Below are 21,669 nucleotides of genomic sequence, written 5' to 3'. Positions count from 1 at the left end.
GTCCCCACGTTTTCAGAAACTTCACCTGCAGATTCCTTTTTACAGATGGGAGTGAAGTGGGTGAATAAGATCTTCATGAGCTACATACAGAAGGGATAAGTTTAGGTCAGTAAATTCTAAACGCTGGTAAAACAGCTGAAAACAGTTTTTATTGAACTGAAGTAATTTTCTGTGGGAGGAAAAGCGGTCCTTGAAAAATCAGTTCTTGAATCTATGTTGGTGGCAATATAACAGGAAGAAATCCAGCCAGTCATATTTACATGTCCTTAAAATAAGTATTTTTCTTAAAATCAGCTATACTTTGTGGCCATAACTTGTAATACTTATGATTTTCTAATGTCCTTTGACATGTCAAATGGGGCTTGCTTAAAAACAGTAGGAAGTTTTATGACATGTTTATAGAACTGCTGAAGGGAGACCACATAACTTTTAAACAGACCTGCGTATACAGACCGTGTTGAATAAGGATATAAGCTTGGGGCGTTGGAAGTGTGTTGAACAACTCTGAGCTCTGGAGTCTGCTTTTGGCACCACAAGAGGATCGCTGCCAAATATGAGTTCAGTGATGGATGATTAATACTAGTCTTGTGTTGGGTCTGGCGAGTCTGGACAGTGGAGGTGTAGAAGGAGATGCTCCAGCTGTGCAAGAAGTGGAAGTGCAGAATCTCTGTGCACTACATGTCCACCGTGCATCAGCTTAGCTGCTAGCAAGTTAAAACAAGAACTGGTAAGTCTGAAGATTGCAGCAGAATCAATTTTCATAGAGAAGTTTAGCAAATCCTGTAGAAGATATAGGGAGATAAAGTTCAGAAGGAGCAAAACTGACAAAGTTGCTTTAGGTTTTTTTGGGGTTGTTTTTTTTTTTTTTGGTTTTTTTTAATTAAGGCACTGATGAAATTTTGCAAAGGGTCAGTCATAGTGCAATTGTCTCCATACTGCTCCTGGCAGCTACTGATTTTACACATGTAAGTAGAGACATTCAGAGGCACACCCTTGGCTGTTTTGTGCAAGACTTTGGCCTGTGTTTGTTAAACAATGTATTCTGAGCAATAAGTAATATATCATATTCCCAAATACAGGGTTTGCTTATATTATACTTCAGATGATAGGTTGGGAAATGTATCCTTCTGTATACTTCTGGAACTTGTATAACGAAAAACCGCTTGCTCAGAACTACTGCGTGTGCTCAACCTGAATTTGCTCATCAGCTTCAAGATCCCTTCCTTCTCTTGGAATATCTTTAATGCTGATTTCTAAACTGGATAACCCACACCCTCATTTGCCTAATTTGGATGTGACAAGCCATACCACATAGCTGAACTTGAGTTACTGGTTCTGCACTCTGAGCTTGGAGTGTTAGGTCATGGGGCACTTTGCATTGCCATCGAAAACCCACTCTACAGTCCTTTCCTAGTGTTGTAAATAATCTGCCTGTGCCATAAAAATCAGTAAGCACTGAAAACCTAAACAGCCTCACATAGGTTTGCTTGCATGTGCATTGCAAAGTAGATGGCTGACTTTGTAAGTGTAATAATGCTCTAGCCCTAAGATAGCACAGTGAATACATGAAAAACACCCTCATGCTTTTGTGATGGTTCTCCTCTTAAAATGGTAGCTGAACTGCACAGCTGGCCTTTGGGTAATAACACATCAGCACTTTTTACTCTCAAAATATACTCTGTGTCCATGCTCCTTCTTGTAATTACTCCCTTTGCATGAAACTCAGTGCTGCTTTACCAATTTTAATACATGATAAGTTCTGTCACTGTGAGCTAAATCATACATGCACTGCTTGGGATATTGGAGTCTAAATCAGTTGTTAAAGGGGATAATTTGTTTCATGACTTTATTAAGTTAATTTTATGTACTCATTTTTTCCTGATATATTTTGAAATTTCTATAGATTTTATGACCTATTTCTTGAATGTATGAAGGCAAAGTACTTGTTCTTTTGAGGGAATATCTTCTCAGATGTAAAAGCTAACGCAATGTTCAACTACTTATCTTTAAAATGCAAAGTTAAAACATTGGTACGCTGCAAAAAGATGACTAATCCTTTGGGACCTCTTGAGAAGATGATGTGTAACTCTGGAGTGTAACATACAAACAAAGTGATAACCATTTCTGAACTGTTTTAAAACTATGCAGGTGCACATTTCTTGAGTTTTATTTTCCCTGTCTTCAACAGAAACAGGCCTCCTTTTATTATATTTGCTAAGTTTTGTAGTCCACAGCAGTAAGCTATTTCTCCTTTACCTCCTTTTGAAATAACACTTTTGAATCCTTGAAAAGTTCAGTGTTGGCAGTGTTACTTGGTGCATTATCTGAGAGATAGTGGGCAAAATGTTTCCACAGAAATGTCAGTAACTCTGGCTTTAGAAAACCTGTTTGCAAATAATGAGGAGGACTTGTGAAGTCCCTTTATCTTGTGTCATCATACACTTTTTTGGGGGAATTTTGGGTTTGGGCAATTCACTTTTAAAAGAAAAGTGAATCAATAATCTCTCTTTTCTGCCATAGGTGACATGAGTAGGAGGGCAAAAAATGTTGCCACAGAGAATCTGTTTGACATTAAGTAGGATATTAACTAGATATCCCTATTAGTTGGTATTTGCATCTGATCTAACTATATGAATTCTAACACCCATTTTGAGAGCTTATTTAAAAGAGCAGCTGCAGAGTAATAGATCTCATCCCTGGGAAACTTCATAATGGAGTAAAAAAGAGTCAAAACCAATTACTTTTATTTAATGGTTACTCATATCATTTCTTGTAGAAAGGAATGAATTGTTTTCTTTCTGTGTATGACTCAATAGCTCATTTGCATGGGAGTGGGTGAACAGTCAAACAGCTTCTTCATGGCTACTAGATTTGCAGTAGTGAGATAAGGGTTTCCTTAAAGTGATATCTTTATCCTTGAGCACTTACTGTAGTAAGATCAAGTTACAGCTGGTTTAATTCAATGTCAAACTTATTAGGTTTGTCATTGCAAATTTTACTGGTCTGGTGATGATTACATAACAAATAATTACCCAATATAAAGTGCTAGTGACAGATTAATACTTTGCTTTGAGATATAAAAATGAGATCCAGGAGCCACGTAGCAAAAGAGTTCTGCTTAAAGCAGTTATATTCCATTTTGGATAACAGAAACTTGCTTTTCAGGTAAAGGTCTTCAAATGGAATTAATTTTAAATAATGCTTTTATTGTTCTAATTCACAACTGACAGTTATTCATTTGGAAGAGATGTTAGAGGAATTTTGAGCTGACTGTCGGTGTGGTTGGAAGGTAAAACAAGTGGGACAGATGTGGCTCTTGGCAGCCTGGTCTGTGGTGGGAGGGTTGAAACTGGGTGATCACTGAGATCTTTTTCAACCCAGTCCATTCTACGATTCTATGATTATTTATCAAATATCTTTTCTGCTGCTTAGTCCTCTAATGCTGAAGTTCAGTGATGGGAATAGGATTTAACATCAGAGTGCATCATAATTCACTCTTTTTGGATGACTAACACTGCTAGCCTAGGGTCTAATCATGTCATTTTTGTATGACTGAACAACGTAATAAAAGGATATAAGGTGACTTCCTTATGCCATGTGCCATCAGTTCCAAGTCATGGGGATTTATTTTACTGTGGTGCTATGTCCTGCCCCTTTTGTCCTGCCCAATGCTCTTTCTGAAGGCTGACCTCCCCCCCTCAGACAGAATGAGGCAGAGAGGATGTTGATGAGTCATTTTCCCTGTGTTTTCTTCACAAGCTGTTCCAGTGAAACAATGTGTTGTCTCTCCATCTGAGCTTATCACAAACGGTTTAACTCTCAAACAGTTTGATGTCAATCTTTTTACGGTTTTGCAGGGATCAACAGGAAAAAGGGCGTGGAAAATTCCTCACCTGAAGCACATTCTCCTAAAACAATAGAGAAAAGTCTCCAATCGTGTCCAGGCTGGCCTCCAGCTACTTCTTCTGAGTTCCCTTGCTCCTTCGAGCTCTTGAATTTACAAATGTTAAGCCTGTGAGAAGCAAGTTAGTGTAGTCCAAATATTGCTGTGAGATGAAAGGAAGGTCCTAGTCATTTAAGAACTTGCTCATAAACTTCACTTGAGATGTGAAGAGGCTTGATTAATTAACTAGGAAAAAAGACGAATGGAGGAGGCTGGATTGTGGTGCATTGATAGAAGTACTTTATATTGTTATCTGAAGAATTCAGAAATCCCCCATTCTCTCTGCTTTCCTTTTGGAAAATTCTTGAACCATCTCCAGCAAATCTTAGTGGACTTCCACTGCTCCTTCTGTTCCTGCTCAGTAAGCCGAGAGCGAGCACCGGCGCAAGGGAATCTGGGCAGGAGCAAGTGGCTGTAGATCAGCAGGCTTCTCAGTAAGAGAATTTAACTTGTTTGTTGTGAAATGTTGTACTCAGAACTAATTGAAGTGTCCTGAATTGTCTGTCCTCTGGAAACACTTGATCCTAGGAGCCTTATTTTCATACCTGTGTAAGATACCACAAATTCCACTAAAGTTAGTTGAAAGTCCCTTGCAGCAACACAGTAAGGTGGAGCTGAATGCCCCAGGGTTGTATGGATTTTATCAGATTTGCACCTATTGTCTATGACAAATGGGTGTTTCTGCCCAAGTTTACTGCTCAACTCTGCCCTGTTACACTGCTGTTAATGCAAGGACTTTGTCTCTTAATATCTTCAGTTTAGTTTAATTCTATTGTATATTAAAACTTGCGTAGTACTCGGTTAACGTCAAGTTGAAATGTTAGTTTTGTGTGTGTATGTTTCAGTCTTTTTCTTGGGGTTGCTTCGTTGTTGGTGCTGAATTGCATTGTTGGGAATGTGGTGCATCCATCCAGTAGGCCACAAGTAAAGCTGACAATGGTTGGCATCTAGTTGCCAATTCTGCTTTTATTAATGCTCGATTTAATGATCTCTTTCTAATCATTGGAGTTGATGTAGTAAATCTGCAGTGTGCTGAACCTCAGACTGTCAGTGGCAGATGCAGCACAAATCAGAACAGGGCAGACAAATGGTAAGGCCTGATGAGGAACATCCACATGCTATGATACTTAAAATGAATTTGAACCATACGAAATGAACACTCTTGTAAGGCTGTGGTATTTTATAAACAGTGCCAGGGCCTTTGAGCCAGATTTAACTCAGTTTTGAACCATGTTGTGTTTGCAGAGGAAACAGGGAATTAACTGTGAGTTGCCTTAAATAGAAGTTAGCAGTATAACAGTGATGCTGGACATCCAGTTCAGGGGAGAGATTTTTTTTTCTTGGAAATCTTTGTTTTCCATATTTAGCATACACAAGTAATTTGAACCAAACTCAATCACTTATCAGAATTTCTAAAGGAAGACAGTTGGTTTGCTTTAGTACACAGCCGGATGCAAAAGATGAGTGATGAAGGGGGCAGTGGAGTTAAGCACAAGGCTTGTTGCTTAGCAGTGTTGATCCAGGGCTGGTCACGATCAGGCTGGGCGCCGTGAGGGCTGTGGTAACGGTAGAATGGATGCAGCCCGCTCTGATTTTGCTCGTACTGAGCTTAAAAATGCGTTTGTCACTTTGAAGATGGTTGCTAAAGCTCACGTGTTTGCACTAACAACGGATCAAAAAGGTGTCGAGCCCTCGGGCTGAAGGGCGGGAGGGCTGGGCCGCGCGGGGCCCCCGGCGGCCATGTAACGTGTCAGGGTGTTGCGGGACGCCGGCGAGCCCCAGCGCCGAGCGGGAAGGCCGAAGCTCGGCCCTCGTTCTGCCCCCGCCCTGAGGGCGGCCGCGAGGAGCCACGCGGCGGGCGGGAAGCGGCGGGCAGGGCAGGGCGGGGCGGCCCCCCTCCCTCCTCCCGGGGGCGGTGCGCGCTGACGCGGCAGCGCCGCGGCTCTTCGCCGGCCGAGTCGCACAATTATGAGAAAGAGCTGCCGGGCCGAGGCCGCCGCCAGCGCTGGGTCCCGGTGCGGAGCCGAGCTGACGCCGTCCTCCTCGCCCCGCTCTTCCCTCCACCCCGGGAGCGACGTCCTCGCCCGGCTTCTCCCCACCCGGCCCTCCGCAGCCGCCGAGCTCAGCCCCGATAGATGGAGACAGGCCCCGCCACCGCCGACGCCGAACCACGAGCAGGAGCTGCCCGGCGGGAGGAGAGCCAGAGTCGGCGCCGAGACCCAGCCCGGCCCTGAGGAGAATGGTGAGGGGGCGGCGGGGGCGGAGGAGTGGGACCCGTCCCGGGCGCTCCGGGCGCTCGTTCCGCGGCGGGGCAGGGGATCCCGGGCTGTCAGCGCCGTGCCGGAAGGGGAGGCCCGGCCTCGTCCCCCTTCGGCGCCCGCCGGCGGCGCGGCCCGGCCCGGCCCTGCTCTCCCGCGTTGTCTCGAGCCGCTGGGTGAGGCGCCCGTCGTTCCCGTAGCTTCTCCGCGCGGTGCCCGCGGGTCCGGTAGCGCCGCCCTGCTGCCCTCAGAGCCGGGGCTGCGCCGCTCGGAAGCCATCCGTCATAATGGCTTTTGCTGATAGAGTTCACGTGCTCTGTTCTCCGGGATGCGGTTCTTCTTTCATCTTTCTAGCAATTCATTTTTAAAGTGTTTTTAAGCGTTATCGCGTGTCCTGGGGAGCGTGCACCCTTACAAGGAGGTGCGGGAATCTCTGCGAAGAAAGCGGTTTTAATTCTGGTGCTGCTTCTGGCTCTGGAGTTAAATTCAATTCTTCATCTTTATTAGTTCATTTCATAGTCGATAATTACTGAATTTGGAGTGAGCCAAAAGTGCTCTCACGTCGTGATGGGAATCTGAGTGTGGGGAGAGATCCGTGCATTTTGACACTGCTGGAACTTCTCCTCAGATGTTTTGTTTGATGTTAAATAGAGTGGTGCTTTATTTTGCAGTATATTGCTCAAAACCACGCGGGTTCCCACTTACAAGTGTGACCGTATCTGTCAGCTACATAGAAATGGAGGCTTTTCTACAGTCTGAAAATCTGAAGCTCTTTCAGAAGGAAGCTGGAAGTGCAGCCTTCTGTCCTTGAAAGGAGCACTCATTGCCTTCCACCTGAGCCCTGCTCTGCTCTTCAGCTCCGGGGTGTTGGCTTTTTAAGTTTAGTTCTGGCATTCTGCTGGGCTCTCTTGACCTAGAAACATACTGATGGGTCTTAGCCATGACAGTTTCGTAAACCTATCCTTTGTAACCTGTTTGCAGTGTTTTTATGCTTTCCTGGTGGTTATCGCCTGATACATGATATTTTGTAACTACTCTTCAGTCGGCCCAGATAAACAACCTGTTACAGGACATCCCATGGAGGTTTATTTTACTAAAAGTTTTTCTGCTGCTCCATCACTTTGTAGCAGCTTTTAAGAACTTCTGGAAGGTGTCCAGCCCTCAATCAGGGTTTGTTCTGAAGAGTGAGCAGCTCAATGTGGCTGTTGAGAGTTAAGCTTTTTATTTATTTTTATTTTTTAAGAGTGTACGTGTGAGATAAGTGTGTGCTGCATCATCCCTCATACCTTCTGGTACAATGCCACTCGACTTTGCTATTTAAAGTGGGGGGGAAAAAACCTTTTGTGCGTGTGGAAGTATTCAGGCAGTTCTTGTACTATTTCTACTTCCATTTCCTGATATTTTACTTTGATTTATTTTTTTTTTTTTTTTTTTTTTTTAGCTTGCTTGGAAGAGTAACTTATTGTACAAATAGAAGCATCTGAAGGTACCTTGAAATGTGACCTAACCTTTAACAGATATCACACTTATATTTAAAAATTTTGTCAGATCATTTCCCATGCGGATTACCTCTTGGATTGCAGTACTCTGTTGCATCTTAAACTTCTGCCTTTCTTGTTCCTTGATGTTCTTTGTAGCTCTAGTCTTGCCATATTCACCTTTTTGTCTTACCTCCTCCCTGCTTGCTTTGCTGTGCTGGTGTGATAGATTTCAGTATCCCAACCCCTCTCCTTTCTCATGGTTATCTTTACCTCTTGCTGCGCTTCTTTCTTTCCTGGAAGTTTTGCACTAAGGCTAGAAAATTGCCTGCTTCTCTTTCATGTCCTTCCATGAGATGCATTCTCTTAGTGATTTTACTTCTACTGGACCATTGTGACAGCTGAATATTTTCTAAGCAAGCCAACATAACTCATACTAACATAGTCGGGTTTGACGTTGCCCATTTTACACCTGTACTCTCTAAGCAGATGTGTCAAAAAGTGTGTGTGGAGGGAAGAGATATGCTCTGATAGTCTGTGATTTATATGCTTGACAGAATTTTGCATAGTAAGTTGAATTTTCTTTCCCAGAAAGACTCCAATTAGTCTAATTAGGAGTTTAACACCTGGTGGTATTAAATTGTAAGTGGCACTTTTAATAAACTGACAGTGCCAGCATCTTGTCTGAGATAAGCCCAAATTAGAAGTTCCAGACTTTAAAGACTTAGTGGCTTGTGCACTGCAAAATCAAGAGAAAAATATTATGTACTTAACCTGAAAAATGTATCTCTTTTTTTTTTTTTTTTTTTTTTTTTTTTTTTTTTTTTTTGAGAGATTTTTATTTCTTTTGGAATCTCTTTTCCTTTAACTGTGTCTACTTTGGCTTCAATAGTTGTGTGCCATACTAATTTGCTGAAAGAAGTAACATTGGTTCTATTTTTTGTTCCACTTCTTTAAAGGCAAACAGGCAGTAAGATAACGTATGTGTTTTCCAGAACTGAAGTTTTACCTTTGAGGTCATGTTTCTTGTTTCTAATCTGAATAATTCTGTCTCACAGGGAGACACTCAGCAGGAGAAGTGAACTCCTTAATGTTACATGGAAAGCTATGTCTTCTTAGGAAAGTTGTCATTTTATTAGCATACAGCAATAAAATTAAATCTATTCTGCATTAATAAGTATTAAACTCTGATAGTCATTGTTTGGAATGGCATTTTTATTAATTAATCTCCATAGTTCTCTTAAAAAGCTGAGATTCAACCACTGTCATCTGATCCTGCCCTTGATTTTCATGTTTGGTTTATCATAAGCAGCTTTGCCTTTCTTACCTTTCTTTTTCTCTTTTCCTTATGTATTCACAACATTCAAAATTGTGTAAATGTGACAAATTCTGATTCCAGGAGTCTCTAGACTAGTGAGTAAGAGAGATACTTGGTGCATTGTAGCTTCCCTGGTTGAAGTTATGTCAGCTGGCTTTTCATTAGATAGATTATTGAGTAATGTCACTGTATGTATTTGGATAAGACAGTTTTATGGTCATTAAAGATAATGTCCCTCTTCCCCCCTGATTCTCCTGAGTAGCAGTGGCCTTTAACAATGATGATATGCTTCATAATTTCTATAAGGAATAGCAGGTAGCACTGACTGACCTGGGGATGAGCTCTGAAGAGGTTTGTTGCTTTCTTCACTGGCTCCAAATGTTTCTTTACCACTGTATTCCCCACAGTCTTGTACTCTGTTTTATTTCCTAATAGAGTTCTTTTGCAGTCCTAATGGAATGTGATCTTTTTACACAGAACTTACAACTTGCACTATGCTGTTCAGTTGCACTGATAAAGATTTTTGAGCCCTTTTAAGTGATTTAGGGATGGAGGAATAATAGCAAAACCTACTTACTTAGCAGCATCCCCCAGCTAGCATAATTGATTGGGTTAAGGTGAATTTGTTTTGTACTTTTTATTTTTGCTAAGCATATTGAAGGGTAGAGGAAGATAGACAGTAATTCTGCATTACAGAATTCTGAAAGTTGACTTTTTTACTAGCATGTGAATTTCAAACATTTCAGAGGAAGCACTTGGTTTTCTATCTTGGGGTTGTTTCTTCAGTTAAACCTCTCTCCATTTGAAGGCAACTAACTGGATCTTTCTTTTTTTTAAGTCTATGTGTTTAAGTAAATGCATGTTTTTTTAAATAGCTTCGTTGATCACCAAAAAGTAATAACAAAGTCAGAATAAATATTGCTCTCTCGATTGAAGATCATTTCCCCTCTTTCCCTCTAATGGAAGTTCAAAGGGAAGGTGGGTTTGATCACTTAGCAAAAAAGACGGGCTCACACCTCGATAATTAGAATGTACAGGTCAAGGTGGCATGTCGATATATCATCTTCAACCTCTCCTGGAAATTATTTAACCTCCCTACCCCCCCTTTTTTTTTCTCCTCCAGTCTCCCTTACACCTATATTTTGGTAACGCGTAGAAGTGGAGGCAAGCTGTTTGAAAGCAGGGGTGTGAAAGCAGGGGTGTGATCCGCTTGCTTTAATTCCCAGCTTTGCTAGAGCCATGGTGCAGCTCAGCTGAAGTTTGTGGTTTTAATTTGCTGTTTTTTTCCCCGGCTGCTGTAATTTTTGCACGGAAGTAGGGAGGATGCAGATTGTGTCATTGCTGTAGGCAAGCAGAGGAAGTTCCTTGCCCGTCTGTTCTTTCCAATGAGCGGGCAGTGTACTCCTGAAGGGGTAATGACATAAAAAATCAGAGGAAAACTCAGCAGTAAACGCAGTTCAGTTATCCTTTTGTTCCTTCTCAAGAACTGGGGGAAAAGTGCTTCGAATGTATGAGAGATACAGGTAGAAAGATAACTGTGGTGCTGACTGTGGTGCTGAGAGTTTTGTAAAGCTGCCTTACCAAAGGGCTAGAATGTTCACACATGAACAATGATTTGACAGCTTACAATGAGAGGACGTTGTAGGAATAGTCTGTAAGGTAAATGTAGCCCTTAATTGCTAAGGAGCACAGCAAGTACAGTAGCAACTTGGCAGCATTTTAGAGCTGATTTAACTTAGAAGCCAACTCATGAATTTTTTTCCCCTTAACTAATACAAAATTCACGTTACTGAGGTGGTAGGTCTGGATTAAATATTAATACTGTTTGTAATTTTTTAAACTTTTTTTATTCCCAAAATTAGACTACCTACAGAATTTCTTCAATAAATTGTTCTGTGAAGTCAGATCAGTGTTATGGGTTACTTTTATGTTAAGAGCAATGCTTTTTTTTTTTTTCCTATTCACTCTTATGAACTTACTTGAAGGAGGATTTTCTGAAATGTTTGAACAGTATGCATGCGAAAAAGTGTGATTGCTGAGTTAGTGCATCCCAGACCATCTTTATTTCAGTTGAAGGAGGATGGTAGGTGACATGTGCTAGCACACATTAGTTCAATTTCTATAGTTGCAAAGTCACAGTTTTGTTCAGTAATGAAGTTGGCTTTCTCTTGTGTGTCATTTGACAAGTGATGTCTTCACATGATGATCCGACTTGAAGATTATTTCAGAAACAGCCGATGTGGAACCTGTGCAACCTTGCTGCAACTTCATTTTCAGCCTGTCTGTTGAGAACACCAGTTTACGTTCAGTGCTGATTTTATTCCAGTTCATATCGTGTGTTTTGCAACGTGTTCAAGAATGATTAACACATAATTTTAAATAACGTGGCTAACTGTGTGCATAGACTTTGCCTACATCTGAAAATTGTAGATGTGAATCTTACCAATGTCTGGACTTACTGCTAATAATTACAAAATCGCACTTTAAAGTATAAAATAACAAACCCAGAAAAAGTTTGGTTTTGAGGGGCAAGTAGAGAAATCATTTCTGAAGCTTTTCCTCAAGTGCCATTGTTACCTCTATGGCCGCACTGCTGCCTGTGTTCTTTTGAAGTCATCTCCCTTTTGAGAGTGGTGTAGAAAATGCCCAGATGCAGAATTAACAGGTCTTAAAATGGGTTGCATATATTTTTTTCTGAAATGCATGAACTGGATTAAAACATTTTGGGCAATTGAAGAAGAATTGACTATTCTCAAAATTTACCCCTGGAAGTGGTGAAACATCTCCTGGCTTCTCTGCAGCTGTTGAGTTGACATTGAATTTCCTTTTAATCTCTTCCAACAGCTGGAAGAGTTCCCAGATACGTGACTTTGATGCATCCTCCATCATATGGATTGCCATCTCCTCTTTTCTATCTTTTTTTCTTTCTTTATCCTCAGGCTGACTTGAGACTTCGCAATGCTTTGCAGCTGAGCTTTAGTTACGTTGGGGTGACTGTTCTGATGCGAGGCTTTGTCGTGGCCTGACAGGCACTGGAGCTGCAGACCCTGGAGCTGCGAGTGTTCCTGTCAATGGTGCAGTGCTGGTGCCGCGGGCTGCGGAAGCTCCGGGTGTTCAGAAACCCCTTGATGTGGTGGCACATGTGAGTGCAAGAGTGAGTGTGTGCAGCCTCTTTCTGGATTAGAGAACATGGGAGCTATTTCAGGGACTCTGGCAGCCTGGTCCTTGGTTACTGCTTCTATGTATTTTCTCTTGTGCACCAATACATTCCTTTCCAGGAACACTTTCACATTTACAACTAAATATAGTTGTAAATTAATTAAATTAATCTAGCTGAGTATTTCACCATGATATAACTCTGTAATTTTTCAAGCCTTGGGAAAGTGTCAGTTACAGTTTAGTCAGTTCTAACACAACAGTTACTGCAACTGAATACTGGCTTTTGTTTCATGCATTGTTCCCACTTCTCTCTCTGCCAACAGGTACTTATTTTCTTAATCTTGTCTACTTGATTCTTGCTGCCTTAGCTAAGAGATGAACAGAAGCAGTTCTTGCTTTAGGGTCCACTGTCTCGGATGTCCATGTTTGACTATCAGTCTTTATCCTGATACCTGCAAAGTTTTCCTCCTCCTAATATTAGTACTGTAAGGTGTTAATTGTTTTTTTGTGGAATGCAGATTTGACAAACTTGTCTTTTAAAACTTAAACTTGTAGGTCTGTAAATGAATTTTTAGTTGCTCTGTTGGGAGAACTGTATTTCAAAAGCATTTACTGCCTAAAAATATCAAGACTCAGGGCACTTTTAGACTTCAGTCCACATCTTCCAATAATTCCTCACTACACTGACAGTTTAATTCCCAAGACTGTCCTGGAGTACCTGAGGTGTGAATACATGTATGACGGAGTAATAATCTCAGGTAAGCGGTGAGGTTGATGTTCAACACCATAACATCTGTAGCAGCCGCTCCTAGATCTGCTAGAATGCTCAGGTGTGGTTGCAGGTCAGTCTAAACCAGGCATGTACAACCTCTGGGCCACGCGTGGCCTGGCACAGCCCCAGCACTCAGCAACAACCGAGCCATTGGTGTGCTGTTAACACTGCCTGGGCTGAAGTCAGGGCACGGGGCGCAGCACAGTTCTAGCTCGAGTTGTGGCAAATAATTTTGTGTGTGTTGATATGTTGGCTAAAAACATTCCCGTGAATAGTGAAAAATACGCAGTCCTGCTTTCTGTTTTCATAAAGGAATTTGAGAATAGGTTTCAAGACTGCTGAGAAAAATGATCAGTTTTTTGGTACTTTTCTGACTCTGTTGTTAGTTCACATAAATACACTATCTGAAAATTTTCGAATGGAATGTATAGAATTGCAGTCAGATGTTCAACTCAAAGAAGACATTGGTCATGTTGCTACTAGACTTTTATGAGACCTCTCTTACCAGAGAAGAATATCTCTCATTTCATAATCACACCTTATTTATGCCATTACTTTTTGGTGGTACATACATTTGTGAACAACAATTTTCAGAGATGAAGCACAGGAAGAATAACATTTCATCAAAAATCTCTGAAAAATGCCTTGAGAGTTCACAGAGAATTGCAACCACTTCCACTGAGCCAGACTTAGTTTTACAAAAACGAGGTCAGTTATCCCACTATTTTTGTTCCTGTTGTTCTTGTAATGTTTTAATTAAAAAAAGAAAAAAGAAAAAAAAAAAAGTTTTGTTAGTTATATACATTAACTGTATTTTATATGCAGGCAAGACAATTTCTCTTCCCTCAGTGTGGCCCAGGCAAGCCCAAAGGCTGCACATCTGTGGTGTAAACCCTTCTAAGCCCTAACTGTCACCCTTCCACTCCTCCCTGTGTGCATCATTCTGCTCAGTCAGTCAGCTGTTTTCAAGATCTGAATTGAATAAAAATCTTGTCACTTTGTCGGTTGTTTCCCTGAATCTGCTCTCCACATGACTGTGTAAATGCTGGTGGTGGTATGAGATATGATGGGATCGTGTGCAGAGTCTTAGGGAAATCGGGTTGTTTCACCCCAAACTTGACATTGGCTGTGAATTTGCTGTGGAAGCTTGTTCTGAGAGTTGATCTGTGCCATCACACTGGTAACTTGTGATTACTCTGCATATCACCTTCTCCTCAGGATTGTTTCCTAAATCTTACAGCTTTGTGTGCTGACATGGATGGAGCTGTGCCAGCACCAATCAGGTTCTGTAGCCTCATCAAAATATAAACCAAACTGTGTTGCAGACTTTGTCTAATGGTGCTGCAGGCCTGGAGTAGCGATGCTTGAATAATTATGGTTTGGAGAGGATGTTTTCCTTGACCTTTTCTGAATATTCTCTACCAAGTATAAGTTAGCTAACATTTTTTTTCAGAATATGCTGTGCTGCAGTCTTTCTTTGTGAACTGAGCCTGAATGAAGGTGGAAATCCCTCCCGTCAAGCTGTTTGTGATGGCAAATGATGCACTGCTGGTAACAGAACAAAGTATTTGCTCTCGCAAAATAAAATACTTGTTTTGTTGGTTTTTTTTCTTCCTCCATGATGTTAATGTGCTTATTTGCTTTTTCATGTTATTCCCATCCTTGTTTAAATTTCTGAAGAACCTGAACCAGTTCATTTCGGGTAGGAGAGAGTGAAGCTGTGTTCTGCTAATGAGTTTAATAAAGCTCAGCACAGCAACCATGTGACCAAGTTCAAAGACAGTCATGTTGATGTACCACATCATTAAAATCGCATGTCTAATTAGCTTTGTGTAGTAAGCTCAATCCAGCAAACTAGTCTGTGGCTAGAGCCAGTCTGAAAAAGCCCAGCTTCCTTTCAAAGGCTGGCCCAGTGGTGGCTGTGATCATGCAAATACTGTTGGGCATAACTTCAATCACCTAAATAGGTTAAGTTATGTGCCTAAGTGACATGTAATTGGAGCCTAAAAATACCAGTTGTGTAATTGCAGAACTGTTAATCAGCTTTCTCTTCAATTATGAAAGTTAGTTAACCTACAGAAGTGGATGCAGCTGATGATATTTTAAATTACGAAGTATTGCCAGTTTATCTTCTGTTCCCCAAATGTAGTGTTGTCCAAACAGTAGATTTCAGAATTCTGTTAAATAGCAAGAGTTAAAAACTGAACTAAAAGCATTAAAAGGCTGCGTGGCTGTGGGTGAGCTTCAGCCCAGAAAGTTTGGAAGGTGTTTATCTTGAAGGAATTCTTTCTCATAGGAGTAATCTTGTCCTAGGGAAAGAGTACTGAATTGCTGATACCAAAGCTGACAAATATTCTAGACAACTTTCTAGGAAATTAATATGGTCTCGTGTTGCAGTACCTGTGGATGCAGATCTAGTTGGAAGGGGCTTGTTCTTCCTGATTTCACAAGCTGTTGTTTGCTGACGCTGCTGAAAACTTTCATGTTTCACAAAAGTTCACGGGGCAGCCTTTTGGACACTTGCCTTGGCCTGGAAGAGAGACACTAAGCAAAGATGTGGAGATAGGGGTGGACATTAACCTCCAAAACCGGCAGTGTAGCCAGAGGCATTGAAAAATGGAATATCCCCTTAACTAACCTTTGTCCTTTAGTTTGTTCCAGCTTCAGAAATGCTTTTGATGAGGATTTATGCCTTTGCCTCGTTGAGCAGTTGACCTTACTTTTTCTTCCTTTTATAAATATGTTATGCAGAAAAATCCTTTGATAGTTTTTAAGCCATAAGAAAATCAGCTTGTATGCACGCAGTTTTATTCTTAAGTTCTACCTCTTTATGTAGACCTGAGGGACTCTTCACTTCTAAATTCTATGTAGTTGTTTCAAATGCATTAGTAGAACAGTGTGGTGTTGTTAGGTTGGTTATGTAGGGAAAAGGCAGAAAGCACTGAGCATGCATGTCCTGGTTTCAGCTCCAAGCTAGTGTTACAGATGACTGTTCTGCTAACAAACAAATCATTGTTTGAGTGCATCAGTCTGGTTGTATTTGCTGTTTTGTAGACCATGAGAAGTATTTGCTGTGAAAATAATCACAGTCACTTGCTAGACAAGTGACAATACTATAAACTTTGGGCTGTGCTTTCTTCCTGGTGTAGAAAATGTACAAGACTTGGGGAGAGCAGCAGATGTCATGTAGCTTGACATCAGCAAGGCTTTTGACACTGTCTCCCATAGCATCCTGGCAGGTAAGCTTAGGATGTGTGGGATATGTGAGTGGACAGTGAGGCAGGTTGAGAACTGGCTGACTGGCAGACCTCAGAGGGTTGTGATCAGCCATGCAGAGTCTGGTTTTAGGCCTGTATCCAGTGGTGCTCTCCGATGGTCAGTCTGGTCTTGTTCAGTGCCTTCATCAGTGACCTGCACGAAGGAATGGAATGCACCCTCAGCAAGTTTGTTCATGATATGAAGCTGGGAGGAGTGGCTGACACACTGGGAGGCCATGCTGCTATTCAGAGAGACGTGGACAGACTGGAGAGTTGGGTGGAGACAGCAAGGTCAAGTGCAGAGTCCACACTTGGTGAGAAATAACCACATGCATCAGTACAGGTTAGGGGCTAATCTGCCCTGTAGAGAATGGCCTGGGTGCCCTGGTGGACAACAGGATGGTCGTGAGCCAGCAGTACGTCCTTGGGGCAAAGAAGGCCATACAGAAATGAAGAGCTTCTTTACTTTCAGGATGCCACGGCACTGCCTGCCAGAGAGGCTGTGGAGTCTCCTGTGAAAATATTCAGAACCTGCTGGGACGCTTCCCTGTGTGACCTGCTGTAGGGAACCTGCTTTAGCAGTGATTTGATCTGCATCATCTCCAGAGGTCCCTTTCAACCCCTCCAATTTCGTGATTGTGTGAATGTTATTCTTAAACCCAGGGTATCTGCTCACCTAATACGTGACCTTAGGCAATGTGTTCTTCCTTTGCTGGCAGCTCTCCAAGAAATAAGGCAACAGCAGCTTAGATTCCCTTCCTTCCTGAACATCAGGAGGCAGTTGCTTAAAAAGAATGCCTTTTTTTCATGATAGATCTGTGATCTTTCCTTGAATGCCTAGGCTAAGCGTGCTCTGGGAGATTATTTTGATGGATCTTGACAGTATCCTTAGATCAGCTGTGCTGTTTGCCAATGGGGTTGCCTTAATTCTTTTGTTCCCACTCTCACTGTGACCGTGTGGTTCTTTCTGCTGCCTTAGTTTTTGCATCTGAATCAGTTAATTCTGACGTCAAAGCTACTTGCTATCTGCTTTCCTGGAAATAATGTTATGCAGGCTTGGGGAGCTGGGTGACCTCCGGAGAGCTGGTGTGGGACTTCTGGTGGGAGGAAGAGGCAGGGGCACGTCTGGGGAGAGGATGAGAGGGCACAGTCTTGACTTGCTCAGCTTGTCTTCTCTGATGGTGCCTGCACTGTATGACTTTAAGGCTTGCATCTGTTAAAACAAGTATTTCTCATTATCTTTTTGTTTTGCTATTGCCGGAACACCGCCTCAGTACTCTTGACTTTATTCTAGAATTCTAGTCTGCTTTCACTCCTTTCCCTCAGTGAGCTGCTGAGGAGCTCAAGGCAGTTTAATCCATCTTTGGCAGGGCTCTGTGCCACATATCACTCAATGTTGGTGGATTTAACTGGAAATGAGTAGCTGGAAAAAAATGAAAATAAACAGCTGAAGTGGTATTGTGATCTTACAGTATCATTTAGATTAGCCTTCCCTACACCCTGCAAATAAATAAATAAAAAAAAATAATCATGCATTTAATTTGAGTGATTAATTTGAGTGATTATTTAGGCTTGTAGTATTTAACATACATGTGTTACAGGTAGCTTGTTCTTGTGGGAAGCCTGCAATTCTGCATTAACACTGGGTAGAAGAGCTGTAAAATCTGTAACATCTCAGTAACATCTTCCATCTCCTTCAGCAGAGGATAACTGTGTCATTGTGCATTTAACAAAAGCCAAGAGAAAAGATTGCGTCTGCAAATTGTACATCCTATGGAATTACCAGCATTGCTTTGACCTTCTTTCAGTTAGGGAGCAGCAGTTTGGAATGGATCTCTAGATTAGCCTTGTGAGAAACCAAGAAAATAAGATCAAGTAGCTCAAACAACTGATCGTTCATCCCAGAAACAGGATGGAAATCATTAGAAGTGTGCCTATAAATGAGGATTTTGTATCATTTCTGTTTAAAAAAAAAAAAAGCTACTTTTACATTTGCCTTGATAAACACAGTTAACTTTTTTCTTTGTGCTTTTCTAGAATAAACAGAAACTGCCCACATATTTTTAGTGGGGAAATTTATCTTCTGATAAGAGTTAGGTCAGTGGGTGTCTATAGAATGCTGTTGCGTTACTTTGCCTGGAGATTAGGGTTGAAGTCAGTGTACACTCTTGAGCAACCACAAGCTTAGCTAGCTCTGTTATGAGAGCTAGTTCTTTGTGCTGACAGGCAGTGAAAGCCTAACTGAGTCTAGTAATTTGTTAATGAGCTGAATGTCAGAATACTGAAATCTATAATTCTATATCAGGTGAACTGAACTATAGCTAATTCTTGTTTTCTCCTAATCTGCTTCCCTCTCATTCTACTTTCTCCATCCTGTTTTCATCTCTAACAACTCTGCTGTGGAGTTGACCAGAATGGTAGTTACTGTAGCTAGCAAATAATGTCTTACTTGTGTGCACAAATGTACAGGCTCAGAGAATATAGAGAACAGGAGTGAAGACACTACACCCTACCACAGCTCCTGATCTTGCCCGTGAGTAGCACATGTGCTCCTCTTACCAAGAAAAGAAAGGCACTTCAGAGATTGTATGACTAATTCCTGTCTCTGTCAGACCACAAGTCAAATGCTCGTAATTTAAAACTAGCCTAATATCAATAATTTCTCTAATCTGAGTTGTGTTGACTTGTGTTGACTACATAAAGTGAGTTTTTATTAGTACTCACCGTAAAAGTGAACAAAATTCCAGATCTGTTTCAGGCAGCTCTTTGACTGCATATTTGCTGATGGGCCTTGTTCCTGATGCTGATGATTCTGGTTGTAATCATAAATTGATTCTCCTTGTTACTGTGTCTAAAGACAAATTATTTGAAATTTCATCGTGCTTAACAGTGATCTGGTGCTGTCACCTACTTGGCATGTACGCTGGTATGTTCTTCTGCTCTTACTCTCACCTATGCTACTCAGAAGTATTATAGATCTGTAGTAATTTAAACATGGGTGGAAGCCTTTCTTGTTTGTTTTTAATTTTAAGGTATTTTTAATTTAAAGGTACTGACAGGGTTGTCTGAGGCCAGCTATGTCAAACATCGCTTAGTGATAACAAAATTCCAATGCTCTAGTGGGTTAATAATAGCCTGCTTGGGTCAGCGGGCACCAAAATCCAAGCTGTGATGATAGAGAAGTCCCTGTCTTCATATGACATTAAAAATAAGTCAGATGTGTCAACAAAGCAGGGTAATAGGTGGTAGAGCAAGACCAACAACGTATGCCATTGCAGTTTATTTTTATCATTCTAATGTGCTTTAGCATATAACTAATTAATCAGATGTTCTTGCACTTCATGAACAAAAAAGAGAGGACCTTCTTTAAATCTGAAGTCCAAACAGAACTGAAATCTGTCTTTGCTGCATTACATGAAGTCAATTTGCAGCCTCTATGCTTCCTCTGAATAATGGCAGCCAGAGCTCAGCTTATGCTTTGAAAGAAAATTTGAGGGTGGGATTAATTGTTTGGAAGGTGTCAGGAGTCCTTCCTCACCACTGTACTTCCTGAGCTAACTCATTTTTCACATCTGTGATTGTACTCCCTGTGTGATGGGGAAGGGACAGCCAGCAGATCCAGGCTCTGCAGATTGTTTTACCTCTGATAACTTGCTCCAAATCTTATTCCTTCCAAAAATAAACCAGGAGTTAATGGGATGCCTGTTCATACACTCTGCATGGCCTACATGAGGTGAGCCTTGTATTTGCAAGAAGTGGAGAGTATGAACTGAACTAATTCTCTTGTGCAGTAAATATGATGAGGCAGAAAATGCAGGGCTTGTAGCAGATGTGCACAGAATGACCTGCTGTGCCCTACAGCAGGGACCAGGGAGAAGGACCATCCTTGATACTCATAGAAATTAACTGACCCACTTAAAAAAAGACTTGGCATCGTTTCGTTAGTGTTGGTAAGTGTGCTGACTTTACCTTCCTGCTGGTGCATAGACTTGTAATGTGCTGGCAACAAGAAGATAAGAATAGCTGTGGACTGCAGATAAATCAGTGCTGAGGGAGGTGAAAACGATGCAGTTTTATCACTGTGGTTGAGGAAGGAAAAGTAGATTGTGTATTTAAAAATGTAAGCCGTTTGGGATTGTTTTATATTGGTGCCTGGACATCCTTAAAAATGAGTTTTGAATGAGGGACTGGAAGAAATAAGTCGGGAGTGTTCAATGGGCTTAAAAACGTTTCTGTGCGCTTTTACTATCTTTATTTTTTTTAAATAGAGTCACTCATCTGAACAAATAAAAGTGGGTATTAAAGTTAAAAATGCGGGCTGTAAAGCTGTAGCTGTATTTTCCCTGGGGTTTCCTATTTTCCTTTTCTGTCCTTTTGTTTCACCTGTCTCATCTGAAATAAAGGCTTTAAATTTTGGGGTTGGAGAGTTCTTTTCCTTTCCTTTGAAAACTCAGTGATTAATTCCTGATTTGTTACTTCTAGATCATAGCTTTGGTGTATGAGCGTATGGTGTATTTGTGTAATACACTGAGATTTGTTTGATCTAGGAGCTCATAGAAAACCATTCTGATTCTTCAGAAGACCTAGAATGTTGTTTGCTTATTTCATTAGTCTGTAGAATAGTGAATGTAAACAATGCTAAAATCAATTTATCTACCCTGATTGACAGCAGCAAAACTGGTTTATGTTCAGTTTTCTTAATAAAATTCCAAATTCTGTAGTTCAGAGTTGGGAAACAAAGAGCAGAATGCAGTGACTGCCCCTTCGTCCCCTGCTCTCTTCTCCCACATTCGGCTACTTTGGTTTGTTCTGAGCTCCATGATATTGCAGTTTTGAAACAGCTTCCTTCATAACGGAGGAAGTGGATTGTGTCTGAAAGTAAGAAAAATGTTCCTGCATTATGAGATATGTGGGTTTAATTCTGATTTATGGGGATGAAAAATGAAGGCTTTGGAATATTAAGTTCTGTATATGAACTTGTGGCCTTCAAACTTAAGTCTGCAAAAGAAAAGAAAGCCAACTCATTCTTTGCAGTTGTTTGGTGGAAAAATTCCCACAGGAGCTGCCCAGGTTCTAAACAGCACGTTAGAATCATTTTCATCAAGTTTGAGAGAACACTGTAAAAATCGCCTTTGACAAATCCCAAGTACTCTTTGCATCCAAAACTGCAGACGGATTTGGTGAGTTAAGTGGTGGCTGTGTTATGTCAGAGAAGAACTTGACAAAACAATAGCTGCTCTGTTAGAGACCTGGGCTGCTGTGAAAACTGTTCAGAGCAAATCTCCTGAACTGTTCCGTAAAGAATAGGATTGTTGAAGATTTGTTTTCGGCACTAAGAGAGCCATTGATACAGAGATGCATATCTGTGCTTTCTGGCTCAGTTGAGATTTGTTTCTGAATGTGCCCTGCAGTAGAATTGACAGAAGATACTCCTATCCTTTTTTCCCTCCCTGCTTCTTCAACAGTTCTTATTTGAAGTAAAAA

General features: G+C 41.3%; 1 protein-coding gene across 1 annotated transcript in view; it reads left to right on the top strand.

Annotated features, from left to right (window-relative positions):
* Positions 1 to 5,977: 5,977 nt before the first annotated feature.
* The window catches only part of TRPM7 (transient receptor potential cation channel subfamily M member 7), a 54,035-nt gene continuing 38,343 nt past the window's right edge, over positions 5,978 to 21,669 (top strand). Inside the window, exon 1 of the mRNA XM_042824582.1 lies at positions 5,978 to 6,185. Coding sequence (XP_042680516.1) covers positions 6,183 to 6,185 — 3 coding nt within the window. The 5' untranslated portion in view covers positions 5,978 to 6,182. The remainder of the gene's footprint in view (positions 6,186 to 21,669) is intronic.

This window comes from Centrocercus urophasianus, unplaced genomic scaffold (assembly GCF_019232065.1).
Source record: "Centrocercus urophasianus isolate 14NV4802_14NV808 unplaced genomic scaffold, USGS_Curo_1.0 seq_23, whole genome shotgun sequence".
NCBI lineage: Eukaryota > Metazoa > Chordata > Aves > Galliformes > Phasianidae > Centrocercus > Centrocercus urophasianus.
Note: the sequence above shows the minus strand (reverse complement) of the source record. Positions and strands in the feature narration are given on the sequence as shown.